The sequence below is a fragment of the Cynara cardunculus genome, assembly GCF_001531365.2.
Source record: "Cynara cardunculus var. scolymus isolate 2C chromosome LG 6, CcrdV1, whole genome shotgun sequence".
In the NCBI taxonomy this organism is placed as follows: domain Eukaryota; kingdom Viridiplantae; phylum Streptophyta; class Magnoliopsida; order Asterales; family Asteraceae; genus Cynara; species Cynara cardunculus.
Genome location: NC_037533.1, coordinates 19,974,297 through 19,986,372, shown reverse-complemented (window position 1 = coordinate 19,986,372; position 12,076 = coordinate 19,974,297). Strand labels below are relative to the sequence as shown.

At 33.2% G+C, this 12,076-nt stretch overlaps 2 protein-coding genes across 2 annotated transcripts; both read left to right on the top strand.

Moving 5' to 3' along the window:
- The first annotated feature begins 1,531 nt into the window (after positions 1-1,531).
- LOC112514056 (transcription factor MYB35-like) lies at positions 1,532-3,546 on the top strand. The gene is made up of 3 exons (XM_025120365.1): positions 1,532-1,667; positions 1,883-2,015; positions 2,805-3,546. The coding sequence occupies exons 1-3, from the start codon at positions 1,532-1,534 to the stop codon at positions 3,544-3,546; spliced, it is 1,011 nt and encodes a 336-aa protein (XP_024976133.1).
- Positions 3,547-7,642: 4,096 nt separating this feature from the next.
- Positions 7,643-11,840, top strand: LOC112514055. The gene is made up of 4 exons (XM_025120364.1): positions 7,643-8,194; positions 10,260-10,370; positions 10,608-10,886; positions 11,557-11,840. The coding sequence occupies exons 1-4, from the start codon at positions 7,670-7,672 to the stop codon at positions 11,743-11,745; spliced, it is 1,104 nt and encodes a 367-aa protein (XP_024976132.1). The 5' UTR covers positions 7,643-7,669; the 3' UTR covers positions 11,746-11,840.
- Positions 11,841-12,076: the final 236 nt, after the last annotated feature.

Genomic DNA, 12,076 nt, shown 5'->3' with positions numbered 1-12,076 from the left:
GGAGTTTTAATAAGTTATACTTACGTACAATTTAATTATAATCTTAAATTTTAAGTACTTTGCATCAATAAACAATACTTCATGCATAAAAAATGTTTTATAATATAGTATAAATATATGGGCTTAAGCATTTGAGAACTCTAAAATTTGTGAGATTCGTGAGAACTTCTAACTTAAGATTTTATTTCACGTGATTTTTTTTCTAAGTATAATATTAATGTATTAATTAACATACATATCTGTTTCATATGTATTCGGTTCATAATGTGAAACTTTTTTACGTTTATTTTTTTGTTTCACAAAACACGTCAAGAAGTTTCACATCATGTATTGAGTATATATGAAACAAATACATAATGAAACAAATATATGTTAACTACAACATTAAATTTTAGACATAAATAAAAAAAATTCATATTAAATAACACATGATACACTGATTTTCAGAAATTTCATAAATTAGAGTGTTTCCAAAAGAATATAATTTGATTTTCAAAACACTTATTTACATTAACTACTAATATTTTACCTAACAAACATCAATAAGCAAATCTCAAACTGCGTTTTTTTTTACCAGACGTGCATGTTATGTATGATTTGAATTGCCGTTAACCAAATTCTACGTAATAACTACTAAGAACTGGTACACACATATACATACATATAAAACCAAACCAAACAAATATAATAAATTCCAGATATGACTTCAATAAAATAAGACGTAGCATTTGGAATTTCATCTCTGATGGTACCTTCTTAATTAAAAATAGTGACGGAGACAGTTATTAACATTCATGAATGTTAATTCACATAGAAAACAACACATTTTCATACGTGAAACAACACATGAAATGTTCGTAACTGATTTAGTGACGGATCATCAACGAATCAAAGAAAATTGGCTTTTAACGTTACAAATCTATCAGTGATCCAACTGATTTTATTAAACAGGACTAACATATAAATTATTATCTTTAATTATAAACAATAGAATTTCATTTCAATTATCGAACGGTTTCTTAAACCATGTTATGATCATGCAAAAACGGTGGATATACAAAAGCATGGCACAAATGGTTTCCCCATTAATTAGTTGGATCATGTCTTTATCAAACTTAATTATGATTTCATGTGTAACTAATCAAATCACATTTTCAAACATTTTTAATCCCAATTAAATTCATTAATTCAAGATTAATATCTAATAATTTACCAAATAACCCACCCAATATGAACCTATTTCAAGACTCTTTGATCCAAATAGTTGAGCTACTCAATTTATTTAATATTTAAATCATTATTTATTTTCTATGAATCCATTCAAGTTTTGAGAGTAAATGTGATTTGTTCATGAAAATTTAGTTAATTAGGGCATGCTTTTCTTGCCTTTTTTCTTCTAACTTCAATTCTCCATTTTAAGTTCATCATCTTTGAGCATTTCTATTATTAGAATAGGTTAATTACACCAAGAATGCAATCTTCTTTATGTCGTGGGCGAATTTTGATCTGATCGATATATACGATTAAGATCATGGTGAGACCTTTGTGTTGTGATAAGCTCGGTATGCGAAAAGGGTCGTGGAACGAAGAGGAGGATGCACAGATGCTTGCTTTTGTAACCAAACAACCTACAGGTAATTGGCAAGTCGGGGCTCCGAGAAAACCAGGTAATTAGTTTTAGTTCAAGTATGAATCAATATCTTGTTTGTGTAGTCTATAACCAAACAGCTGTTCTATTTTTTGGGATAAAGGTCAGATCTACATACATAAACCTTTTCCGGAACCCACTTCTAAGTGGGATATACTGAGTTCATTTGGTTTTGGTTTCTTGAGAAAATTAGTTTTGGGTTTTAAATTTTATGGTTTCGTGTGTGAGGTAAAGGGTTAAGAAGATGCGGGAAGAGTTGCAGGATCAGGAAAACAAATGTTTCGAGGAACGATCATGTTAGGCATGAGAGCTTTACGCCACAAGAAGAGGAGTTGATCATCAAGCTTCATTCCGCCATAGGCAGCAGGTGCACCTCATTTTGATTGATATATATATATATATATATATATATATATATAGTTGAGTTACATTGATCCATGTTTGGATCAATCATAAAGCGCAATTTATGGGTTGGTTTGAGACTAAAAAGTGATCAATGGTCCAAATTCCTTTCTTACACTTCTCATTTTAACTTGTATTCTCACACGTGCTTCGTTTATGCACACACACATATATATCGCTCGAGTCTCATATCGGCTAGATTTTAACCATTTATCCTCCATACGTTGAAACCTCCCTTATCTCCTCAAAAGTATCTTTTGAATATAATCTACTATGTTTCACATATGCTTATATGATATCAGAGTCAAAGTCTACCACTGAACGAACTTGACACTCTAAGATAATTTGCGCATGCCTAGCCCTCTCGACACTCTATGACAATCTGTATCCGTCTAGCCTTCTTTGCAGGGAGCGTCTTACAATCCCATATCGGTTAAACTTTGACCTATTCTCCTCAATATAGTTGGAACCTCCATTATCTTTTCAAAGTCTCTTTTGAAATATAATCTACCGTGTTCCACATATTCTCACATAGTATCAGAGTTAAAGTCTACTGCTCTAGGGACTTAACTCTGGACAATATGTGCCAGTCGAGTATGACAATCTATACATATTTAGCATCCATTGTAGGGGTATGCCAGAGTCCCATATTAGTTAAATTTTGATATGTTATCCGCTCTTTTGAAAAACAATCCAATGAGATTCCATATATTCTCAAAATTTTGATATTAGATCATGTCGGGTTTTTTTGCAGGTGGCCGATAATCGCACAACAACTTCCGGGAAGGACGGATAACGATGTGAAGAACTACTGGAATACTAAACTGAAGAAGAAGCTATCGGCAATGGGGATCGATCCTGTAACTCATAGACCTTTCTCTCAAATGCTGGCCGATTATGGCAACATCAGTGGACTCACAAGGACCCAAACTCGAATCGCTTCACTCAATCGAGACAACAACAACAATAACAACAACAAGAAGATAAACACGTTCTTCATTTCGAATCAAGAAATCCAACAAATCCCTGAAACATTATTCCCCAATTTCAACAATTCGGTCAAAATGGAACCATCGGAGGTCATCAAACCCGATTCGCTCGACCTTCTAACTCAACTCCAAGCAATCACGCACGTTAAGGATCCATCAACGAATCCAGAGATCTCCCTGACTCAATTCCACGTTTCATTGGCATCATCGTCGTCGTCTTCTTCGAGTACCTGTTCTGCAACTCTAAATGAAGCGACGCCACAACAGACCTTCAATTGGCGCGATTTTCTGATCGAGAATTCGCAGGATGGAAACGTTAACGATGAAAGCTTTGAAGCCATGGGAGGAATTGAGGTCGTTAAGGGTAATAATACCAATACACCATTGATGAAAGGAAGTGTAGACGAAGAAGGCTGTGACGGATCGTTTGTGGAAGCCATGTTAGATGGAGAAAACGATATGCTTTTGGACTTCCCAGGGCTTTTGGGTGAACCAGTTTATTACTAAAAAAACCCGGTTTGGCTTATAATAAATGGTTTGAAAGTATTTTCTAGAACACAATATCTACTAATACAATCGAATTGAATGGAACCCTTTTTTTTTTCTTTTTCTTTTTCCTTGTAGGAAATGTTTCTAAATCCAGAGTTATAATGTTATGGTAGAATATATTTAATGGATTAAAAGTTTTAAGCTTTGGAATCTCTGTTATTACTGATTTTTAAAAATAAGTGTCTACTTTACTATTTTAGTTTATGTAAAAATAAGTGTCTATTTTTAGGATAAAAAATATTTGTTCTAAATTTTTATATCTCATTCATATCCACCAATCATATGAATACATATAATCAAAAAGATAGTGAACATTAATTAATTAAATTTAAATTATGGCATGTCTTAATTTCGTTGGTGGAACAAGAACGAGACTATAATTTTGAGACATGATTTTCGTCGGTCTTTTCAAAGTAACGAGTATCTTTCCATTCTATCTTTATTGTGAGATAAAAAAAAGTTCAAGGGTAAAATTGTCATTTTATTGATTGAAAAAAATGTAATAATTAGATTGCTTAAACTATAAATACTTTTTATTATATACATTTATTTTAGGACGAATAAATATTATTATCGTTATAAGTTTTATAATGTTATCCACCGTTTTGATTAGTGTTATTTTTGTTGTTTGTACACTTTTTGTTCCTCGAGTTTACGTTTGACTTTCGAGTTATTATATATTAGGTTCTTTTTTTGTGTGGTAATCATGAGTTTTTGGATCGTCTTATGCATACTCACTAATTCTTTTGGCAACCATGAATGACTTGGAGTTATCGCAGATGAACCTTCAGGCCATAAGGGTAGGTATGAGAACGGAGTGGAGACCCCAGTCTCCAACTTTGTCCTCACCATCGAGGAATATGACCACATACTCATCTTCGTCCCCAATGGGGAATCAGAGACACATGAGTTTTAGAATTCACTTAAAATGGATTTTTATGATACAAGATTTTGTTATTGTCATACATGGTCCATATATAAAGAAGAAGTCAACATGCATTTAGCCAATTTTAATGCACTCGAAGTGCACTTGAGCACTTCGCCAAAATGGGTATTTTGGAATTCTCCGAACAAAATAGGTGTACCTTTTTTAGATCTGGGTCCCACTTTGTAAGTATTTCGTCAAAACCTTCTAAACTGGTTAAATAGATAGATGAATCATTACTTTCATGACATGTGAAACCAATGTAAGAAATTCATCAAACTGATGGTAATACTTAACGAAAATGGTAGTCATTTTAGTAAATACATAAAAAAGAGTCATTTTATCAATTATATATTTGTATATCGGTCATGTAGATGATTTTTCCTAAATTTTTAAGCTGCAGTTATGACAAAATTAATTAAAATTACATTTTATTCTTCATTTTTAACATTATTTTTTGTAACTGAACTAAGCATATGTATATGTACCAAACAATCTATACTATATTATAAATTAGTTAACGAAAATTCTTAAAAAACTATATTTTATACATGAATTATTGTTTATTGATGCATATTACTTAAAATTTAAGATTACAAGTAAATTATCCGTAAGTACAATTTATTAAGCTCCATGTTTGAATTCGTATAACTAACTGTAGATAAATATGATCAAATATAAGATACAATTCTTATTTTAAATATAAAATCTAAAATATAATTACGATAATTATTGAGTCTTAACAAAATACTTAATTATCATCTTTATAAAAGTTAAACCAAAAATTAATTACTTCGTCATTAAACTTAAATTAAATTATAAAAAAGTTTGAATTAAATAAACTATATAAAAAACCGAGAACTTTTATAATCTTTTTTTATTTTTATGATATTTTTAAATTTATATTTTATTAAGAAAATCATTATTGTTTGTTCAAAACCACATAAATTTGTGTTATAACATCGACAAAGACCAAAAAAATAAAATAAAACATTGAAATTGAGATATATTTCGCTGCATTGCGTGAATACCCTTATAGTATTGCATAATATATTCATATATTTATTAAATAAAAGAACAACAACATAAAATGTGAATCAAATCTTTGAAAGTCTTGATTTTCAGTTCATAAATGTTTGAGACTTTAAGATAAATGTCAAGTACAGTTATTAAATCATATGTACTGTACCGTAATTGTAAGATGTGGATATATGCTTATTTGCATTATACGACTTTTAATATCTAGAGTTATAACCATCTAGAAAGATGCAAATTAAGGAAATGAGATATATAAATACAATGAAAGTTAGAACAAGTTATATCTGCAACTGAATACCCAAAGTTTTCAATATATAGATCTGCATTTATGTCTTAATATGCTGAATGAATGACAAGAATAAAGCAGATTTCAAGGCAATAAGTAGTGCAAGGACTAATTTTGCACAAAACCATGGTAGGGGATGCATAGTACTGAGTACGTATATGAATGAATTAAAGTGAAACTTAATTATCTCGATACAATAAAATGTTATTTAGACTTGGAATCAGATCCATAACAATGCGATATCAGATAAAATGTATGAACATATATTTGCATATAAGAAAATAAGACGCACAACATATGGTCAAAATGAAAACGTAAAATACAACATGTAATGCATAAGTTAGAAGTTAACGACGCTTACAAGACTTGTTATTTCAAAGTCAGTAAAGAAGCATGGCATGTTAAATCTATAAAACATGGAAGCACGATGTGTTGAATATAGTGATTACTCGTTAAACCTAGAAGCCCGCCATGTCAAAGTCAGTGATATGTTACAACTAGAATCACGACATGTCAAAACTAATGATGACTTGTTAAATCTAGACGTGTCAAAGACAGTGATGGATACTGCTAGGTATTGTCAGATCATCCCATCAACTTTTGCTATCAATATAGCTCGTGAACGACTCTTTGAACCTCCTAAAGTTCATCAACCCATATACCCTACAAGTCATAAGAAACATGAAACAACGTTATAAAATCTTAAAATAAAACATGTTAGGATCATCCCAGTTTTAAAATATGATATGTATTCTATGTTATGAATCGACATAGCAGAGTAGGATTTTACAAAACTGGACAAAAAACTTGCTTCAAAATCCTACTTTTTTGTTTTACTGGTTAAATTAAACATAAAATGATGTTTTTAATCCACAAACAAATATATTTAACTTTTTTTAATCAAACAAATATATTTAATTTATTGAGCGTAACCTATCAACTTATAAAGCATCTCTAATATATTTTTCAAAATGAAGATTCTGGGTAGTTTTTGCTGCTCAAAGCGATAAAACCAAGAGAGAGATAAAATTCTAAAAAAAAAATGATTATAATGAAAGATGAATAATTTTTTATCGTACTTCCGTCCATAAAAAATCTTGAAATTAATTGTTTATAAAAATAAATAAATGTTTTATTAATGTATAAAGTATTTTAACAATATCTATACTATATTACAAAATATTTGATAAAAACTCTTAAAAATCACATTTTATGCATAAAGTACTGTTTATTAATGCATGTTACTTAAAACTCAAGATTACAAGTAGATTGTGCGTAAGTACAACTTATTAAAGCTTCATATCTGAATTCGTGTAACTAACTGCAGATAAACATAATCAAATACATGATAAACATCTCATTTTAAATATAAAAAATTTAAAATATAATTAGGATAAACATTAAGCTCTAACATAATACTTAATTATTATTTTTATAAAATGTTATATTATTAAACCAAAAATAAATTATTTCATTATTAAACTTAAATTAAATTATAATTAAAAAAAATAAATTAAAAAAATTATATAAAAAATAAAAACTTTTAAATAGTTGATTTGATATTAACATTGATATATATATATTTTAAAATTTTAATGATACATAAACAGTGATGCTACTGAAAATGACTGTTTTAATATTGTCAATATACAATTCTTTGCATATATTTTTAATGAATATATGCTTTATTGAAAACAAATAATTAATTATTACAAAGGTCCGAAAGTGATGAATTCGGGTTGAATGGAGTCGGATACCCGACTCGTTTAAAAGGACTGTTAGAAGGGGGTTTCGATTTCGTTCAGCAACGGAGAAAGAGGATTGCATAAAAAATGGTGGCCATTTCGCTTTATAGAGGGAAGCTCCACCGGAGTCCCGACGTTCCACGCCAATGGCTGATGCCCACACCTAAAATCTCTCTCAAGGACTTCAAGACCCTGCTCCACCGCCGTTCCAGAGCCCTTTCTCGCCTCCAAGCCACCACCACTCCGAATCCTAACCCTAACCCTAATTTGAATTCAGTTGAGGATAATAATTCCGGTGGTAGAGTACCAACTGAATCCGACGGACCTGGGGTGGAAGATGTCGCTAAAGATGAGGGAACATCCAAGGCTAATGGTGATAAAAGGACAGTTGATGATGAATTGGCGAGATCGAATTATGCAGATGAAGAGGTAAATGGTCAGAAATTATCGAAGGGTGATGATGAAGATGAAGTTTTGGGGATACCTGGTGATGAATTGGTGGCAGTTGATGATGCTAAGGCTGTTGCTGAGGTGCCGGAAAATGCCCCGGATGCTGTGGATGGATTTCAACAGGAAGGGAAAACGGATGCTCCACCGCAGCATCTGTTAGAGGTATAAATTGCTTGTTGGGTGTTGCGTATATTGCAATATGATTGCTTATCTTTGTTGACAATCTGAATGTAGAACATGATAATGTATAATAATTGTGATTAGTTGCTTGTCGTATAAGAAGGTTGCTCATGATGGTTGGAGGTGTTCCTTCATTTCTAACTTCACATCTTAGTAATGGTGTGATAGGTAAGGGGAGTGGGACAAAAAATGCATCTTTTCCAACATACATGATTTGGATCTTTAATCATTGATATAAATGAAACATGATCTAACTACGGAGAAACTTGGAAGATTGGACTGGTATGATGACTGCAGCCTGCGGGGTTTTGAAATTGGATTTAAGAATTGATACTTACATGTTGGAAAGGTATATGTTCCGAAATCCAAATACTAAATATATCGGTGTTATGCAAGCATCTAGCCAAGTTTAGTTTAAATCAGAAACCGGTCCTTTTTAGTTAATAGTTACTTAAGTTATATGTGATTTGTCAATTCCAACATAGCGTCCTCTGAATTTATATATCTATATATACTAGGAATGAGGACTAGGGGTTCAGGTGTATTGCTTAAATTAACCGTGCTTATTAGGACTGTATGCGTGAGATGGCGATGAGATATATGAACGAAACTCATTGACTCAAAAGACTATTAGTGGACATATATGCTTTGTTAAGAGATAAATTGCAAGTAATAAATAAGTAGAAAATTATTGGGGATGTGTTTATGTCTTGATTTGATTATTTTGGTGGTAGGTTATGGTTAGAAACGAATGAGGTTTCCTAGTCCTAGTAGGTATAGGGTTCTACATGAATCAGAATACATAAGTTGGTTTAATGCAACATCATATATCGATGTAACTCCAAGTTCTCTTGCGAAGGTATGTTATATGTCTCATCTTTCACTTCCCATGCCACGGAAGATATATTTCATTTGATCATCGAGTAGGGGGTCTTCACGGAAACGCCAGCTCTACACTTTTTGGGTGGAGGTTAGGTCTGCTTACATCTATCCCTCCCGAAAACATTACTTTCATGTGGGATTTATTGGTCAATTTGGTTTGAATAATTGTGTAGGTCGGTATTGTTCTCATCTTCATTGTTTCTTTCTATTTTATCCACTTCATCTCCATATTGAATTATTTGTGAACATATAGATGCAGACACACACTCACACATGAAAAGAGGGAAGGGAAAAGCGGAGGGTCAGGCCTAGTTCAAATATTTAGTTTCTCCCTTCATCAAATTGGTATTTTCAATGTTAGCAAGAAAGTTTCATGCTGCCTTCCTATTTACATTATAATTATATAGTTTTCATCTTTGAGTTGGGAAAATGTATACACATACACTCAAACATGCATGCATTATGCATATGTATTGAAGATCCTGTTTGTTAGTATCTTAATGAGCTTAATCGAACACACAACTTTATCGGTCAGCTATACATGACTGTTTGGTAGTAGCTTAATGATATAGAAAGTGGCTTATTCAGTAAGCTTCTAGGGGGAGCTTTATGTAGAAAGCCAAGTTTTTTTTTTCCAAACATTCCCCTCCCAATTAAAGAACACACTCCTCCCATCTATGAAAAACCCTCTCAAACAAAAACTTTCTCAATCTATACAAACAGATTAATCAACATAGATAGCTTTCTCAAATATTTAGTTTCTCCCTTCATCAAACAGCCCCTAAGTGTTTATTTGTAGCTAGATGGATGGAGAGGGAAGGAGCCTTTGGATTGCAAGGGGGCTAGGAGCATACACAGAGCCTTTGGTTGTTTTTCCGTTAAGCCCTGTTTGGATTGAGCTGCCTGTATGAATTAATTTGTCTGTCTTTGTCTGCATTAACCTAAAATGTTGTTTGTTTGTTGTGCTGAATAAACTGTCTGAAAGATTTAAAAGGCCATTTTAGCCTTACTGTTAGTTTGTTGTGTGCTTATTGAATTTTAAATTGAGCATATGTATTGATAATAACAGTTTTATCGCTACAATTCCTCTCTTTTATTCCTTCACTAATTGTAGTTTCTATTTATCTAGAATGTCTTACTAAGTAATTATCCTTTTGCTTACCAGCCCGTTGAGAACAATTCACTAAGTGATATAGAGAAAAGGAAAAAAGAGGTTGAAGAGAAGCTGCAAATTTTGAATGCAAGAAAGCATAATCTGGTACAAGTTCTGAAACAGGTGATTATATTCTTATTTGACATAGCAGACTATTTCAAATTACTCGTCCGACTTCTTTACTTTGAAAATAAACTATTCATGAATAATGAAAATGCATGATATTCATTAATATTTAGGTATATTCATCCATGAATAATTCATGTATAGTTGGTTCTCACAGTTCTCAAAATATTTGTAGTTCCTAAATGAACTTCCCTCAAGTACTCATCACCAAATAATATTGTTGGCTGTTCATAGATTTTGAATGCCGAAGAGGAGCTGCGAAGAAGAAGTAATGCGCAGGGCTCTACAGGCCGGCCATTGATGCCCCTCCAAGTGGACGTTGGAAATGACAACGGGTCTATGAGTAGACACGTCACACCACAACCAGTTTCAGAAGGCAACTGTAATGGTGATACCGAAGGAGCAGATGCCGATGATGGTCCTAACCAAAATCTACGTTCTCGCAGTTTGCCAAGAATGAGTAGTGTGTCACCATCTTCAGATTCCCTTCATAGGCGGGCACCCTTTGCTATGGTAAAACATAATACTAGCTGAATTTACTTTGGGTGTGTTTGGTACGTGGGACATGAAACGTGTCCCATGTTTGGTGCGACATTTAGACTAGGCTAGGACATGACTGAGTGGGACAAAAATCAGAGATGAACAAGATCGGTAAATTACCAAATACCTATGTCAAATAAAAACTCTAATATCTTGAACAAAGTCGTATGTAGCAAAATGTCATGCCATGGAGAGAATACAAGTTAAATCTTGTGGTTAGAGATCTAAGCAGTTAACTCGGAGTGATCGTGGAAATAGCGGGCCCAAATATCCCGCGCCTAGTGAGTCCGAAGCCCAGTCCAATCTGGGCCCTTTTCAACCCCAAAGCCCGGTTCGGGGATTATTTTCTCAATGAAAACAGGCTTGGAAGTCCCGGGCCCAGGCCCGAAAAAGCCCTGGCCTTGTGCATCATCCCCTTGTGGTAGTGCTTGCTTCCATACACAAGAATGCCTAAAAATCTGTCAAAATGTCATGAATTTAAAAACACGTATTAGGATGTCATTTAGGTAACTAACCCGATTAAAACATCATAATATCATATAGTAATGTTTGAGATGAAGTTCCACAGATCCAGTTCTTAGATTTACTAGACTTTTTCTTTTATAGTTACAAGTTCACGTATGAATCATACATTTAAATGCAGGTACCAAATCCTTCACGAACACCTTCAGGGGTAGCTGCTAGTAGCCCATCGCGCTTTGCTCCTAGCGGCCAACAAGCTAATCCAACAGCATCCGTAACGGGAACAAATTACGTTCCCACATCTCCTTCACCAGCAGCCGGTGGCAGTTTGGCATTCAGAGATGCTAGGCTTCCTAGTCCATGGAGTTGAACACCAGGTGCCGTCTGAAAAAAGCTCTTGGGTGCAATTTGCAGTTTGTTCATTTCACATATATACTTGAAATGCTTGTTATTTGACTTTGAATTGCTTCTTTAGAGGTTAGAAAGACTTAGGGCCGTTTACCAAATGCTTACCGTGTAAGTGCTTACTGGGCTAGCCTAGCAAGAACTGAGAATCTTACCCGGTAAGAGGCATAACAAGGACCAAGAATCTTACCCGGTAAGTGAGGGAGAAGTCTCTTACTCGGTTAGCGCTTACTGGGTAAGAGACAGCTTACCATCAGGCAATTGTCCATGGTTGAAAATGTTACCCGATAAGGTAA